This window comes from Melanotaenia boesemani, chromosome 11 (genome assembly GCF_017639745.1).
Source record: "Melanotaenia boesemani isolate fMelBoe1 chromosome 11, fMelBoe1.pri, whole genome shotgun sequence".
NCBI classification, from domain to species: domain Eukaryota; kingdom Metazoa; phylum Chordata; class Actinopteri; order Atheriniformes; family Melanotaeniidae; genus Melanotaenia; species Melanotaenia boesemani.
Genome location: NC_055692.1, coordinates 27,365,093 through 27,383,560, shown reverse-complemented (window position 1 = coordinate 27,383,560; position 18,468 = coordinate 27,365,093). Strand labels below are relative to the sequence as shown.

Here is an 18,468-nt window from a genome sequence, read left to right as displayed (position 1 = left end):
CACTGTGAGAGGAAATCATGAAATCATGAAATATGAGAAGGGAAGAAGTGTTTATGGACCAAAAGGCCTTCTTGGCCTGTATGCACCTCAACATCTGTGTAAGATAGCATGCATGCATATTATTTTCTCTGCACTCAGTTAAGCCACCAATCAACAGGATAATTGCTGTGCATCGACATTTATGAGGTGCTTTGCTTTGAGCATTTTTGCTTAAATTCTTTCTCAATTTATTTTTATCTTTACTTTTGTCCTCTCTTTTTGGGTCAGTGTAGCATATATTTGTCCAGTGGCTCTGGCTTGCTGATTGGAGGACACTGGGGACAGGAAAAGTCTGAGGGTTTGTGGCATTTAATCCAATTCCTTTCTCAATCTTTTCTAGTGTTCGGTAATGAAATTTAGCCTCGCACCATCATGCCTTATTGCCTCATCCCTTAGTTTAAGAAAACAAAAACAAAAAAAGATGTACATAATGATGAACTGCTGTCCTTACAGCAGTTCTAATGTCAAAGCTTTAGACAGTGAATGTGTCAAATGCTTCTCTATTTAGCCACAAACTCAACTCTAAAGTAAAGTTTATGTTATAAATTGGGTCAAGTTTCAAATAACCATCCTTTATTTTTTTTCACACACTTTTTCTCTACTGACACACAAGTTTGTGTATGGGTGACCAAACATAACTATGTTATCAAAGAAGCACTTTTTAATACTAATGCGAGATTCTGAGTGATGTTTACTATTTGCTACAGTCATAATGTGTTTATACAAGATGCCCCAAAACTAAGAGCTTTGCAAGTAATTATATTTCAAATCAGAGCAACTACTGGGAAAAGTTGCCATTTAAGTGAAGTCATATAAGTGAATTCTCATGTGAGGTTGTAAATGTCTCTAAAACTAAACTTTTACTTACTTTTCAGTTTGTTTGTATTGATGGGGTCCAGTAGGAAACACTAATAGTAGTTTAGATAGCACGATTGGACCTTTTAACAATTTACACAGCTAAAATATACCCTTCTTAAGGTGAATGACACAGATGTCCGTCCATCCATTTTCTATACCTGCTTATTCCAATTCAGGGTCACGAGGGAGCTGAAGACTATCCAAGTTGCTATTAGGCAAGAGGTACACTCTGGATGAGTCACCAGTCTATCACAGGGCCAACACAGAGAGACTAACAGCTACACTCAAACTCACCTCTAGGGAGAATTTAGAAACACCAATTAACCTAACATGCATGTTTTGGGACTGTGGGAGGAAGCCCAAATACCTGGAAAGAATCCACACATGCACAGGCGGTACATCCACAGAAAAAGGCCCCAGCCGAGGTTTGAACAAGCAGGCTTGCCACCACACCAATCGCTGTGCCTCTGACACAAATGTGCAAAGCAGAAAAAGAAAGTGAAAAGAGAAAACAAACAAAAAAAAAAAAGAAATATATATATATACATGAATTTCCCTGCAAAGGGATTAATAAAGTATTTTTCATTTCATTTCATATATATATATATATATATATATATATATATATATAAGAGCATCCCCCCTATTTTTTAGTGTGACATACACAGAATATTCTAGAAAATTCCATAAGTAATTGTGGTGTCATTTATTATGTGACCCCAAATAATTGCTACTTCTTGCCAATGCTCATTACTGAAGGTGAGAAATGTCTTGCATCAGCCTGCTGCCTACTCACATACATTCACTCACATGAGCCAGTGGTTGCAGCAGTAAGTTACTGGGTGTAGAAAGGAGGATGTAACTCTAGCACCGTGCATGGCTGTCCCCCTGCGGCCTGACCCCAAAGATGCTGCTGACAGCTCTCAGTGGTATCTGGGCACCAAGCACCAGTGAAGTTCAGATGGCTCACAGCAAGAGTGGAAAAGGAGCTAATGTGTTGTTGCAATGCAAGATCTTTTAGTTTAATATGAACATTTTACAAATGTCATTGCCACTTCTAAAGTAAATTTGAGAGCTCAAGCATCTTTTATAAAATTCTGTATTCAAGTTTAAATGAATATAGCAAGTTTTCAGGCTTTACTGAAGCTACATGGAGCTAAATTTGTTTACACTACAGTTTATAGTAGTCTGAAATTCTCATGGAGATCTGTAAAAGTCTTTCATTCTCTCGTAAATTATTCAGCCACAATTAAAATAACCCCATCATTATCTCTACACAATAACACAGCTTCTTGAATAGTATACGAGAAAACATGGGGAAACAAAGACAGACAAGAATGAAATGCATTTTTCATTTGTGGTGTTGTAGCCTAATTGGGGAAATATTCACAGGATGTTAGTTACATGGGTTTTTACAGACACTGTATGTTTGTGGGAAAATTATGTATTTTCTAGAAATGACAGGAAAGTTTCACAGCCTTGGAAAAACTCCAAAAAGATTCTTAGCAGAGAAGAGTAGCAGCATGTACTATGTCAGTTTGAATGGAGCAATTTACCATTTGCTTTATTAATTGGATCCATTTAGGTGGCAGCTTGAATCAGGATTCCAATCATAGATGTACAAAAAAGTTGCCATGGAGTCCATGTATGAGAGCTTGCAGTTTATAAATGGGGGGAAAAAAGGGTGAACATCAGGTAAAGGAGGATACATAACACAAGTTCAGTTCACATTAGGAGCTAAATTGTTCATTCCCATTTCAATACAGATCAGATTTGATGGTTCATGTTAATAACTACAAGTGTTTTGCATCTGACATAATGTGAATGTGACTGCCTACTAAAAAGGCACATGTCAGTCAGATACATCAGTTCAGAACATCATTCAACAATACAATTCTTCACATCCTCCACACAAGTGTGTTTAGTGTGAGGCTTCGTCACGCCGATGTAAGACAGAAAGGTAGCGGAGATCCTTCCTGCAGGCAGCCATCACCACCTCTATCTTCTTCTAATTAATTATTGTTGTTATTTAATTAAGAAAAAAAAAACACTTTAATATTGCAATTTCTCTCTGGAATTAATAAAGTATTTTTTATGTGCCCTGTGGACTGATGCCATTTGTATCAAATCAGTACAAAATGACATATTTGTGAACTATATTTGTGTAAGTTTAGATTAGATTAGATTAGATTAGATTAGATTAGACTAGATTAGATTGATACAGAAAAAATAGTCTGAACTTAAAATTATTGCAGCATTGGTGCAGTTGTAATGGAAAATCTTGTAAAGGACAAGAAAAGCTAGATAGCTAGCCTTTACTGTTTAGTAGATATTTATCAGGGTGCTTGAAGTGCAGCATTTTAAGTTATGACAATAGACTTGTGTTTTAGCAAAAAGCCCTGCACAATCCTGCTGGACATGATCGTCTTAATCCATGTTTCATAGACATCTATTAGATATATTATCCAATTTAAAACCATATACTGAAATGAATCAAATCGAGACTTGAAAATTAGATTTCTGGGTCCATGCAGCACTGAAAAGAAAAAAAAAGTAATTAATCACATCAAATGATAAGATGAGTGTCTTACTTCAGCCTGCAAATGTGAATGCAAATGTAGGCAAGGGTGGGGAAAAAATAAAAAAATCTGTACACATTAAACACAGTACTCAGAAGATATTATCAAAAATAGAGTGAACATGCTAAAACACGGTGATATGCATGAACTACAAAGTTTAGTTTACAGATCTAATACAGTAACGCTTTTTGTCGGCCAAGTTTTCCTCCAAATGCAAAGTCATTTTCACAGTACTTTGTGAATAAGACTTGTCATACAGTAAGTAAGCCCACTTTTCTTTTCATTGGGATAATAAGAATTTCAATATAGGAACATGTCAAGCACCCAAGCAAAAATAGAATCTAGAAATATGCCTTTATTATACCACCTATACTGCTGTACAGTCATGCTTAGGAGCTGCGGCTTAATCATCAAATAGAGCTGAACTTTAAAAAAAAAATCTTAGAAAAGCGCTATTTTTTTACCTTGTTAGGTTGGTGCACTGAGAAAAGAAGGGATTTGGGATATAGCCTTTATGTTTTTGGTTTTTTACTATGGGAATATATCATGTCAATGAAGAATTTACTCATTCGAGGAAATCATGCATTGAGTTCAAACCAACAGAAGGAAACTCTTAGGCTTATTTCTCAATAAGGACATCTCATAAATCTTTCCATGTGAACACTTGGGCTAATTAAGTGCATGCAACTAATCACATTAAGTATGTGATGGCCCTGTTCACTGCAGGTGTGCCTTTTCCATTGCCCTGCTTTGTGCTCACCAGTACACCTAAGTGGAGCAGGGCCATTGTTGAAGTCATTCATTAAATCAAAATGTTTGTATGCTGTTATTAAAGTTTGTGCTGAGTTAAAGGTCACACAGAGCTGTCTGAAGTGGTTCTTGTAGTCTTTTAGGATGTATGAGAGGAACATTTTAATTTTGATGCTCAGTTACTGTGAACTGTCTCTTGTTATTATCCTTAAAGTAATTAACAAACATGATAGTGACATAAATGTGTCCAATTGTGTTTCAGCAAGAGGGTAATATGGTACACATGTTCACATGTCAGACAAAAATTTATTATATATATTTATTATATATATATATATATATATATATATATATATATATATATATATATATATATATATATATATATATATATAGTTTACTGTTGTTGGTTCACTGTTACACGTTACTGAGACACTAAAGGGAGCTGAACTTTTGTTACTTACTACTGTAACTGCTTGTGTGAAATGCTGCTAATTTAAATAAAATTGAAAAATTCGGAATGAATTTACACTGGCTAATTGTCCTAAATTCATCTCATCAGGTGTAAGCAACTGACATACCCAGAGGACCTACCTCAGATCTCAGTGGTCTTCATCTTCGTGAACGAGGCTCTATCGGTGATCCTGCGCTCTGTCCACAGTGTGGTCAACCACACACCGGCACACCTGCTCAAGGAGATCATCCTTGTGGACGACAACAGTGACAGCGGTAAGACCTTTTACAGCTTCATTACTAGGCTGGAAATATTAAAGACTCACCACTTCAGACGTCACTAGCGTGCACTATAAACAGCCGTTAACTTCTGGCCTCTGCTGGAAATTAAATGTTAATAGAACAGGAGTCTCTGCTAGACACTGTGGAGGCTTAATTCCATATCCTTCAAATCATTTCCTTATTCAGTCCTTTTTCATCCCCCCTTAGACTCTGGAATAATATCTGCCACTTACATCACAAAAAGCTTTCGCTTTGCTCATTTAATTTACTAAAGGGTTAATATAAGTTAAGCAATATATGCATGTGATTGTGCATGTCTGCCACAGTTAAGCTTGGTTTTATGGGAAAAACAAGAAACAAGTTAATGAGATTTATCTTATCCTTAAACTGCTCCATATGACTGTCTCCATAGCAATGTAGGCAAATCTTTTAGCTGTGTCTATGCTGCTGACAGTGCATGGTTCCACATCCCAAAAGCGTTCCTGTTTGCAGAGAGAGGGACAGTGAACTAGATTACAGACCACACTTGGCCCTTCTTCACTTGGCACAGAGCAGCAAACCTGCCTCCCTCAGGCTGGTAGAGGAAAAGGGAGCATAAATAACATACTGAAAGAAGGCCGAGCAGGAAACACCACTGGCTCATCTCTGCTCCCCGCTGAGGCTCTAACTGCCTTCCATTAAAAGGGAGCCGTTAAAAGCCAGTGAGCAGACATAATGGAAACCAACCGCCCCTCCACACCCCCATCCCCTTATTATATTAGTGTGCCCCACACACAGAACAAGCTGATTTTCCCTTTTGAAAGCAGTTATATGTTCAGTATTATTATTTTTCTTCTTCCTCTTTCTTTTTTTAATAATAAAACTCTCCTCTTGTCCATGAAATGTGCCGGTTACAAGAGGCCTGTGAGACTGAAGTTGAGACCCTCTGGGCAAAGATGGAAGTCATGGGGTATAGCATTTCTTCATGTTTCCCTCTTCACTTCTACTCTATTGTACATATATGATTATTTCTGCTAGTTCTTTTAAAAATGCCCGTGGCCAAATGCCAAGCATGAAGCTTTAGAACAACAGTTTACCAACCACTGAGTCTAACTGCATACTAGTCTACCTGGCTGTGTGACAGTGGTGGATGGGCTCCAGTGGGCTTAGCAAATGTTGGCTCACTAACAAATAATGTCAGATTTTTTCCCTTTATTTCACAACTCAGTGTAATAAACATCTTTATGATCCTTTTTATTAATATAATGTTAAATACCTGATACTGTCAGCACAGTCATACAGGGCAGCCCTATTTTAAACAAATACACAAACAAATATAGATTTATGTTACAGGTCACTTGCATGAATTAAAAAAAAAAAGTCTTAAAATTATCCACATTACTGAAGGTTTTGTTTGTGCCCCAGTATGAGCAAAGGTGTGAAGTGAAATCTGCAATGAAAATAATTTGAAACCATCCACAGCTGTATTTGTCAGGACTGCCTGGGGTTACATTACAGCAGTTATAATTAGGGTTGGGTAATGTGGCAAAAATCTTATATTATTTTCTATAATAAATTATCTTAGTCATGATCACAACATAGTTGTTTGTTGTTGCTGATTTCAAAAGTATGATGTAAGCATAATGACTGCAACATAACCCATCTAGTTAAACTTTGGGGCAGAGTTTAGTGCTTTTTTTGCTTTGTTTTGAGTGCCTTTCACATGGGGTGGCAGCCACATATGATCAGATTATGCTTCTCTGTTTGACGCACTGCAAGAACCGGTGCACTGAATCGCACTGGCCCACATTTTCGTGCTTCCCGTGTTGTCCCTGGGGTGATACCTTCTCAGGTGATGAAATAAATTAGTTGTGTTTCCTATTTTGGTATTCACCAACCGATGGCAAAGAGTGCAGACTGCATTAATCTGCTCTTTATTGTTTTTACTGAATCCAAACCTTTTCCATGTTGCTGAGGTTAGTTGCAGCCTCACCCCTGCTTTGATGGCTCTCCCCGGCTACTCTCATTCTCTCCTGCATTTCCGCTCAGTTTCTTTCCACAGGCTGCTGGCAAGTCGCTGTATTTTTTTCTTTCTTGCTTTCTTCTCATTTGGGTTTTCTCAAAAAGTTAGCAACCAGCTTAGAGCTGCATTACTGCCAACTAGTGGAATGGAGAGGACTGAGGCTCTGTGGGTGAATCAGCTGAAAATAACTCATCTCATCACCAAGATGGACAAGAATTTAATCTGAATATGAGATTGCTTCATCGTTTTACCAATGAATAATAATTTTTGTTGGTAAAGGATCAGATGATGCACCGAGATGCTTTTACTATATGGAAAAATCACACCTAAATTCACTCATGTGGTTTTTTTGTTTGTTTGTTTGTTTCATCTTCTTTCAGAACTATTTTAGTTCACTCTGACAGCAAAGTAAATTAGTTCTTGTTGCCCAAAGCATAAAGTTTAGATTTCCAGTGTGTTTGCTTTAGGTGAATCAGTTGATTGAAGTTTATTATAATAATGATAAATTTTTTAATTGGGCAGAATTGGATATAAACAAATAAAAACAAAACAAAAACAGAACACTGTTTTTCTGTGGTGGTAGAAAATTGATTAGATTTGATTTAGAATAGTAATTTTTTCTCAAAATCCACCTTCTTGCATTGCCACGTTACAAGTAGCTACAACAAATAAACAAATACTGCCTCTACAGCTCTATAGCTCCAAAGAAATTTTTAGAAATCACTGTATTTTTCAAAAAATTGGGAGGGCGATGCAGGGGGTGTTTTTTTTGTTGCTTTAGGCAACTTCAGCACTGTGTGATGCTCTTTACATATTTATGGAAGGAGAGGGACTTGAAGTAGGTTAACCCTGAAAACAGAGTAATTTCAAAGCTTGTTGACGATGCACCTTCATGTATTTACCAGTGACTTGACTGCCTAGTAGTCTCATAGTTAAATAATAAATGTGCATCTTATTTCCACCATCTTTGCCTAAATGTTTGAGATTTACTCTAACTGTCAGAATAACTCTCCAGGCATGAAAACTCATTAGCATTGTCAAAATACAATTGTCTCCACCTAGAAAATGTGAGAAATTGAAACGGATGGACAGGCTGTAAACATTTGCATGCAGTTCACTGAGATCACATTAAATTACCTCAAGGTGTTTTCACTGTCCATTTGCTTTGTGCATTCTTAATGAGATGTAACTTTCAGGTCGTTATCACATCTGTCAGTTGCTTTAACTCAACATTTACCAACACTGATGATGATTTGTGGAGATGTGAGCTGATTCCTGGGAGCTGCTCAGCTGTAGCATTACACAGTTAAAATGTAGGCTGAGCTCCATGACCTTTGCTGGATGGCTTTGTGTCTCCCCTCATTTAAGCAGAGCTCAGTGAGATGAGTGTCGTAAAGAAGAATCACATGCATGAAGTATGTTTGCCTTCCTGTGGTACATTTCCTTTTCCATGTCTGCCAATGACAATGCCAATTTACAGGTAGCTTACAGATTTCTTCACAACAACAGTTCCAGCAAGCCGAACTAAAATTCCCACTTCTACTTATGAGCTTTGGCTGCAAATGTTAGCCAGGATGACTCCAGGTTACTGTTGCACATAATAAGAGCAACAAAAGGCTTAATGAACCCCACAGAATTCAATTCCAGCAAATACCACCATCACATTGGTAACTTAATGATTCATACAATGAAAACAGGATGTAAACTGAGCACCAGTTGAGTACGGCTTCCAATATTAATGTTAAGTGATGACAAATTACTTAAACATTGCATACATTAAATCTGATTAAACCTTCTGAATGTGTGATTGCTCATTAGCACAGCGCAAGAGATTTGTCTGACACAAAAAAACAAAATATAATTAAGACTATACTCAGGCTATTTATTGTACAGTGGTTTACATTTTTTTCCATTTTAAGCTTGCTGTTGTAGTCTTACTACTTCTTCAGTTATCAGAGATAATTAAGAGGGGGTAATGTTGTAGTAAGTGGAGACAGTTAAAATACGGTTAAAACAGCATTCAAGAAAATGTGAAGTGTAGTTTCTTAGCCCCAGAAAGCTACAGGGCAACGACGTCTCCAGGAATGAGCATAATGAATGTTACTGTGCCAACAAAACAAGTCAGAAGCACAGAGTTTTAGATTGGAAACTTTGTGGTATTTTTCTAGTATTTCTTTACCAACACACTGTCTGCATTTACAAGCTGCACTGGAAGAAAATTACCACGGAATACAGACAGCAGAGATAGGTTATTTATTTATTTTTTTATAAGTGTTTCTCAGTGGTCCTGGGGACACCTGACCTGCATGTTTTAGATGTTTTCAAATCCAACACACCTGATTCAGATTAATTGAACTGCTAGTGAAATTCTTTGCCTGCTAATGAGGCATTCATTTCAGTCAGGTGTGTTAAACAACAGAAACATCTAAAACATGCAGGCCAAGGGTCCCCAAGGACCAGGACTGAGAAAACACTGATTTATAAGACTGTCTTCTAACAAACACCCCCACTCTTGTGACTTCTAGTGGATGGAAAGCAACTAGTTGACAAGCATAAAAGACCATAAGGACTGTGATGGTGGTGTTGTACACGGGATATAATTATGTTCTAACCATTTTGTTCTTTAACTTTATTCCTCTACTGGTTGTTGTGAGACTGCATGATCTCCTTCTTACTACATGGTAATTAGAATCACAAAATAACGTTAGAAATAAACTGAAAGTTAAAGATTTATAGAGCGCCACCTTAGAGTCTCAGGTGAGTGTTTTCAAGGGAGCTCATTGGCTTTTCAGGGTAGCTGAGCTCCGCTTAACTTCCCTGTAATTCAAACCCTGGCCTAAATACAACTCAGGACATAACCACTTGTTTATGTGTGACTGGGACAACCCGCAAAACAGTGTCTATGGATGTGATGGTGGTGTTTAAAAGAATGAATTTTTAACTCTGACGTGGTTGTTTTCCAACTGTAAACTAAAAAGTCCAGACAACTGTTTTAGTAAAATTTTGTTATTGACACATTTTCTTGCACACAGTTGTCAAACATGCATCCCACATTTGAAGGTACATTTGAACATGAAGATGCACATGACTGAATATCTTGCCCCAAAGCTTATATTGTTTGACATTAATATCGCTTTAAGTGCAAACAGATCATTTCACTCAGATGTGAGTTTATCGCTAATGGTTGTTTCAAAATGAGAACCAATGTACAGTTTGTGGTAAATATATGGTCCACTGCCAAAAAATGTTTTTCCACTTACAAAGAAGAACTAAACTATACGGTAACAACAAATATTACTTCTGAGGGGCTGCTGCACTGCTGGAATAAGGAGTATCAGTTTTCTTTTTTTTTTTTTTAAATATTTAAAACATAGTCACATTACTTGCGGTAAGCCTGTTCATGTACATGGAAACTTCACAAGTCTGCCCATGATCAATGAAACTAATCAATATCCAACCTGTTTCCTGATCAGTGTTTGAAACAAGTCTGTAAATGCAACTCCACAGTCTGTGGCCTGGGGTTTGCAGCACAAATGGATGTCTTTCCCCAGAGTGGATCATTTTACTGCTGCAGACAAAAACATAACTATCAGTTGCACTGAGAGAAAACCTTACTGGACTGGAAAAACTGAAAATCCTTCAGGATTATTTGTAATAAAAGTGCACTACCAGTTAATGAGCAGGCCTTGCAGCTGCATGTATGTGAATTTTAAGGCTTCACCATTTTTTTTCAAAAGCACATTGAGTCAAACCCTACCATTTATCTCTAACATAGCAGTATGCTATTCCTCTGTGCTGCCAGAGGATTTCAGATGTTCCTTGCACATTCTAGTATATTCATTTGAATCTATCTTCTATGTTGTACTGTCAGTCCTTAAAAATATTCCCTCTCTATAACTCTCTGCCCTTGGAATCAGTACAGCATTTTGTTTGCCAAGATGAGAGGGAGTCCCATAACTTTTCCCATTCCCAGTGAAGCCCAGTAATTATTACACACTAATGGCTTTTATTGTATCATAGCTGAAGGGTAGACTGATGATACAGGAGTCTCATGGAATTTGCAAAGACATAACAAAGGTGCCTGCTTCTTCTGGGAGGCATCCAATGCTGCTTTCAACAGCGAATGGTTCACATGGGAATACTATAAGGATGAACTATTAATCCACCACTTTACAATATGTGACATGAGTAAATGCACACAACATGCTCATTTGTAACCTTCATAAGATTTCTTTCTTTTAATTGGTAACTTCCTGAATGTGGTAAAAGATAATCAAGAGTAGGGGTAGTTTAGGGATTCAGATAGGTCTAATAGATAGTTGTGCAAGAATGTGACTAAATTAATCTATGCACCACTTGTCCCTTATACATTTATGTTTTATATAAGCTAGATCTTACATTATCTCATTTTGCCATTGTTACCTTGCAACACTTACTTTTCCTGGTTTGCTTGCGTTGGCAGTTCACAGTAAGTGTTTGAGTGGGATTGAAGCAAACACACAGTCATGAGATGTTTCTGTTACTTTTATTGAATTGTAGGTTTGATTATAAAAGATTTTGTTTCTTCCTTTGTAATTAGTATTGTTATTGGTATTAGTGATGTCAGAGATTGCATCTATAGGTAAAACCAAGTTTTTCTTTTTTGTCGTTTTCTTTATTTTTGTGTGCTCCAGCTCATTATCTATATTACACCGCGCTGATGCGTAAGAGTTTTCAATTTATTTCAAGCTTTATTTGTATAGCACAAGTCATTCCGTGGCACTTTTAAAGACAGTCCAATTTTATATCATTTATCTAGCCAATCATAATCCAGTTAAAACATATCCATTCTATGAGCCACATTAGTCCAGTTCATAAATATTTTCATATGAGTCAATTCATTGAAAAAGTAAACTTTTTTTATGTTAAAAGAAAATACATAATTCTCAGCATGCACAGGGCGGTTGACGACAGTGGAAAGGAAATCCCTTTTAAAAGCTGAGGACGGGTAGCCATCTGCCCTGACCAGTTGGGATGGAGATTTCAGGACAGAGGGATTAATAACTGATATGAAATTAAATTTAAAAATAATTGTCTTGTATCCCATAGAAAATTGCGATTTTATTGCAAATTACAATTTGGAAAAAAAAATCTTTTAATTAATTTGAGAGGGTCACGCATGTTTTTATTTTTTCTCACTTAGATTATTGCAACTCTCTTTTTAAAGGTATAAACCAGTCTTACCTTACCTGCCTCCAGTTGGTCCAAAATTCAGCTGCATGTCTTTTAGCAGGGACACGTAAATTTGAGCACATCACCACAGTCCTTGCTTCTTTACACTGGCTCCCCGTCAAGATGAGGATTGATTTCATGATTTTGTTTGTTTTTAAATCACTTTATGGTTTAGTCCACCCTTAGCAGACGTTTTATGCCATTACACTCCACATAGGTCCCTTGGCCCCAGTGGTCCCCAGGTATAGGTTGAGCCTCTGGGGAGGTTGTTCCTCTGTGGTTGCTTCTACCAAACTCTGCTGGAACGACATGTCCCCTTATATCAGGGTGGCTCCAAACCTGGACATTTTTAAAAGTTTGCTAAAGATGCACTATTACTCCTTAGCCTTTCCCGATGAGCAATAGGTGACCTTGTTTTATGTTTGTGTTTTTCTCTTTGTGTTTTACTGTTTTTTTTTTTTTTTTTCATTGCTCTGAATGTTTTACACATGTTGTGTTTTTAAATTGTGCAGCAAGCTGGCCAACAGTTTTTTATTTTTAAATGCACTTTATAAATGAAGTCTCCTTGATTTGCCCTGCCTTACAAATTAAATTAGAAATTGCATTATTTACAATATAATGTGATAAGTGAAGGTTCTCCCTCCCATTCTACCTTTAGAAACCATGGGAACCACAGACAAACCTGTAGTCCTGGTTTCATAATGTTGTTTGATTTGTTCTTTAAATTGACCTGTTATGGTATAGCAACATCTAAAGCAGAACAGGTGTGCATTTAATTCTGTATATCGGCAATTACATTTTGGCCTCTGGAGACCTAAGAGGTGGTATGTTGTACAAAGAATTTGCCTTCATCATACTGTGACTTTTTTTCTAATTGCATGATGAAAGCTTACCTTCCACATTTACTGACTCATGAGCCAGACTCTTTTACAAAAATACACATCTTTTTCTTTCTTGAAGAAACAGAGGAATTGTAAGCATAATGTCATCCTACCAGAAAAGGGAAAAATAAACCTGTAAGAAGAACTGTTTGATTAGTATATTATAAATGATTAGATATTTTATATTGGGGTGCTACAGTGGGGTTTTTATTCTTCTTTTAACATACAGAAAGTGGGTTCCTGCATTCAACAACAAACCCAGCCTGTTGTTTATTTGTTTATGTTGAACATGAGAGTGGCACTAAAACAGAAAAGATCCTTAGATAAATAAGAACAGAAAAAACTTCCCTCAACGCATCAGTTTGCTTTAATTTAGTGTTGAATGCCAACACTTGTTTGCTTTAGGGGTCAATGCTCCTAAATTCAACCTCTCACTGCTGCAGACACCCTGATATATTAAGACCTTCAGCTTGAAAAAAGACCCCTGACAATCCTTCCACTCACTGCGTCTCCTCAATCACACAGTCGGGGGATTAGGCTGCCATTTTTTTCTCTTCTATACTTTCACTAGCTGATTTATGTTGTGAGCCAAAGTCAGCAGCTAGGTGTGGATGCTGTTCAAAAGCTGGTGTCCCACAAGCGTCCTTATTAATCTCTCCTTCAGAAAGTGGAACGCTCAGCAGTAACCCAGAGGAGAAGCTCAAACAACCATCAATCCTCCAATGAAACACAGACAGCAATTTGCACAACTTGCTATATACCCAGCAAACTAAGTTTCCAGTGAGGACAGCCAGCTACATCTATGAGAGCGCAGAGCGCAGACCATACAGTGTTTGTTACCGAAATGCTCCAGAAGAGGGGTTCTGATCAGTCCTGACATTCTGGGGTTTAGATTGGATTTCTGGAGAGAGAACCAGAACAAGTAATAATGTAAATGTTCTTTTTTAAAAGCTGCATACTATATTATACTATTTAAAGAGAAACTAGCAGGTCCTGTTCAATATCTTATATTACACCCTGCTTATATATATATATATAGTCCTGTTCCTAGGACTGGAATCTGTTGTAGCCACTCTTCCAGTTTGGGGGTTACTGCCCCGACTGCTCAGATGACCACGGGACCACTGTTGCCTTCACTTTTCAGGCCTTGGTATTTCTCCAGTTTCTCATGATCCTTTTTCCTGATGTTGCAATTGCTTGCTATTGCAATGTCAACCACACGGCTTTCCTCTGCTGTTTGTCTATCACCACAATGTCCGGCTGGTTTGCCATTACCATTTTGTCGGTCTGGATCTGGAAGTCCCACAGGATCTTAGCTCGGTTATTCTCTACCACCTTCAGAGGTGTTTCCCACCTTGACGTTGGGGCTTCCAGTCTGTACTCCGCACAGATGTTCCTGTACACTATACCAGCCACTTGGTTATGACTCTCCTTGTAAGCTTTCCCTGCCAGCATCTTACACCCTGCAGTTATGTGCTGGATTGTCTCGGGGGCCTCTTTTCACAGTCTGCACCTGGGGTCTTGTCTTGTATGGTAGATCTGGGCCTCTATTGCTTTGGTGCTCAAGGCCTGCTCCTGTGCAGCTATGATCAGTGCCTCTGTGCTGTCTTTCAGTCCAGCCCTTTCTAGCCATTGGTAGGATTTCTCGATATCAGCCACTTATCTGTCAGTGGTACATCCCATGTAGGGGCTTTTCCTCCCACGATGGTTCCTTTATCACCACATGATCTGTTTTCCACTGCCTGAGACATTCACAGAGCACTTCGTCCGTTGAGGCCATCTTCCTGATGTATTCAAGGATGTTGGATGTTTCATCCTGGATAGTGGTTCTGACATTCACTAGTCCTCTGCCTCCTTCCTTGCGCTTAGTGTACAGTCTAAGGGTGCTAGATTTGAGGTGGAACCCTCCGTGCATGGTCAGGAGATTTCATGTTTTCACATCTGTGATCTGAATCTCTTCTTTTGGCCAGCTTTTTATTCCCGCAGGGTATCTGATGACCGGCAGGGCATAGCTATTAATTGCCCGGACCTTGTTCTTGCCATTGAGCTGACTCCTTAGGACTTGCCTTACTCGTTGGCAGTATTTGGCTGTGGCTGCTTTTCTTGTGGCCTGTTTGAGGTTGCCATTTGCTTGTGGGACTCCAAGGTACTTGTAGCTGTCCTCACTGTCTGCTATTCTGCCGTCTGGGAGTGAGAACCCTTCTGTATGGACTACCTTCCCTCTCTTTGTCACCATCTGCCCACACTTCTCAAGTCCGAATGACATACCGCTGTCATTGCTGTAGATCCTGGTTGTGTGGATCAGTGAGTCAATGTCTCACTCACTCTTGGTGTACAGCTTGATGTCATCCATGTAGAGGAGGTGACTGATGGAGGACCCATTCCTGAGTCGGTATCCATAGCCAGTCTTGGTGATTATTTGGCTGAGGGGGCACAGACCTATGCAGAACAGCACAGGGGACAGGGCATCTCCTTGGTATATGCCACATTTGATGGACACTTGTGCAATTGGCTTGCAGTTGGCCTCAAGGGTGGTCTTCCCCTGCCGCATTGAGTTTGCAATGAAGGCTCTTAGAGTCCTGTTGATGTTATACATCTCCAAGCATTCCATGATCCATGTGTGTGGCATTGAGTCATAGGCTTTCTTGTAATCAATCCAGGTAGTGCACAGATTGGTATTCCAGCCTTGGCGGGTCTGCCCTGTTGTTATTACCCTGCCACTGAGAGTACACTTTAGCTGGTTGAGTTGAGAACAGCCAGTTTATTTGCCTTTCTTCAATTTCTCTCGTGTACCTCTTTAGGCGGGTGGCCAAGGCTTGGAGTCATTGTTTGGCAGTTTCTAGTGCTTCAGGTATGGGCATCTGGCTGTACCTCCTGGGTACCTGTTTTTTCATTGCTCCTTTCTGGAGCTCTGATAGTTGGCTCACTTCTCTCCGAGCTGCCTTGATTTTATCCTTCAACCTCTTCCATGGTGGATATGTATCTTTATGGTTGCTCTTTGGTTGATAGCCAAGCACCTCAGGGATCACTGCTGCTGAGGTGTAGATCAGCTCATTGGTTTCAGTGATGGTCATTGTAGGAATCGTTCTCAAGCTGCATTCACATCTTCCAGGAGCCTTTCCAATGGTGCGTCACTCAGCCTCTGTAATTGGCGTCAGGGTTGCCTGATGTTCATTTTTGCCATGATCTTATCTCTTAGGTAAGTCGCTGCCTTGCGTGATTGTGCTTATTGGGGCTTCGTACTCAATCTCTGGATGGGGTGTTGTTGTTAATTCCCCCCTGACCTGGCGTAATAACAACAGGGCAGACCCGCCAAGGCTGGAGACTGGACAATACTGGAAAAGCATATGGGAGAAGGAGGCATCACACAACAGCGGTGCACAGTGGCTGATGGATCTAGGAGCAGACGACAGCAACCTCCCTGAACAAGAACCAGTAACCATCACATTGGCAGACATTCAACAAAGAGTATGAAAAAGAGGTAAAAAAAAAACTGGACATCACCAGGGCCTGACATGGTTCACACCTACTGGCTGAAGAAGCTAACTGGACTCCATGAGCGACTGGCAGCACAAATGACCCAGCTGCTAAAGGATGGGACCCACCCTGAAAGGCTAACTGAAGGCCAGACAATCCTGATCCAAAAGGATCCCCTGAAGGGAACAATTCCATCCAACTATCGGCCAATAACCTGTCTCCCCACCACATGGAAGATCATGTCAGGCATCATAGCAGCTAAGATAAGTGGGCACATGGATCAATACATGAGAACAGCACAGAAGTGCATTGGTAAAAATACCAGAGGAGCATAACACCAGCTGCTGGTAGATAGAACATTCGCTCGGGACTGCAGAACCAGGAATACCTCCGTGCATGGTCAGGAGATTTCATGTGTGTGTGTGTGTGTGTGTGTGTGTGTGTGTTCTTTTTACCTGGATTTAATGAGGTGAAAAAGTATGACAGGCATCATGAATTGCATTTAGAGGGTTTTTTGTAACTTTTTGTAACACTTAAGCTACTACATTTTTAAAGCTATCTCTTTCTCTTAATTCAGAACAAATAAATTTGTGCAATTCATCATATATTCTTTTTCATTGAACCTTTATGAATATTTTAAACCTCCATTGGTCAACAAAATCACCATTCTGTGAGATATATATATTTACTACATCAAATTGATTTTAAAGTAAACAACAGTATTTTAAATGTTTATTTAACCATCTTGGTTTTAAATATTGATTGAGACCTTTATTTACATAGTCTTTAATTATCCTCTCTTACAGTCTGCCAATATTTTTTCATCAGATGTAGGTGCAGAAACAACTGCTAACTGCTGTTTTGTGGTTGAAGATGTAACTGAGGCCTTTCGATGTATATTCTGTTAAGTAAAATTTATCCAGCTCTGCTTAAGTCCCACACTCTTCGGGTCTATTGATCACAGTGAAGAGCTATCACGTTGTTCATGAGAAACATTGCTGGAAAATTCAATTGCCAAATATGCAAACTTCCAGTTTGTGTAATATTTTTCATACAAAGAGAAAAAAAAACAGCTGTTTTCTGTCAATATCCTGTTATTTTTGGTGAGTCTTCTATTTGTGCACTGAGTAATCAGTCTGAGATTCTGCTTAATAGATTACAGAACACATACATCATGATATAAAAGCTGATGTTGAATATTTACATCTGGATTCAGCCCATAAAGCCTTTTCAGTGCTGTGTTTCAGGTAGAGTGATTACCCATCAATCAGAATGTTGTCGTTCAATCCCTCCACCCACACATGTCAAAATGTCCTTGGAGAAGACATAGAATCTTTTATTGCTCCACAATGTGCTCATCGATGTGTGTGTATGTGTGATGGAGAAAGAGGTTTCCATGTATAGAATACAAATCATTGTACAAATGGGAGAATAAGAAGCATCAAAACCTTTTAAAGCATTTAGAGCATAATCATTTATTCTTCATACTGTAAAGGGCTTTATGAAATTTGTGGATGTTGTAAAATATTTTATAGAAAGCGACAATCCAAATGTCTGATGCAACCATGAAACATACACTGCCTGGCCAAAAAAATAAAAAATAAAATAAAATAAAACGTCACCATCTGGATTTTATTAAGCAAGTAGGTAAGAGCCTTGTAACTAAGGGCATCTAAGGAGATTGCAGGAATGACTAAGTGGGTTAAGAACTGTCCTAGCATTATTGAAAATTGGAAGGATATTGGGCAACCATCCTCCTCCATGAAAAAATGTGATCAGAAAAACATCTTAAGTGATGGTGAAATCAGATGGTAGAAAAAAAAAACACCAATGGAACTCAAGGCTGAGTTTAATAGTGAAAGTAAGAAATTTTCCATACACACATCGCAAAAAGACTGAACGGCCATGTAGCCATAAGAAAACTGCTAATTGGAGT

General features: G+C 38.6%; 1 protein-coding gene across 1 annotated transcript in view; it reads left to right on the top strand.

Moving 5' to 3' along the window:
* Positions 1 to 18,468, top strand: part of galnt9 (polypeptide N-acetylgalactosaminyltransferase 9) — a 108,615-nt gene that overhangs the window by 22,672 nt on the left and 67,475 nt on the right. The window contains exon 3 of the mRNA XM_042000469.1: positions 4,789 to 4,955. Coding sequence (XP_041856403.1) covers positions 4,789 to 4,955 — 167 coding nt within the window. The remainder of the gene's footprint in view (positions 1 to 4,788; positions 4,956 to 18,468) is intronic.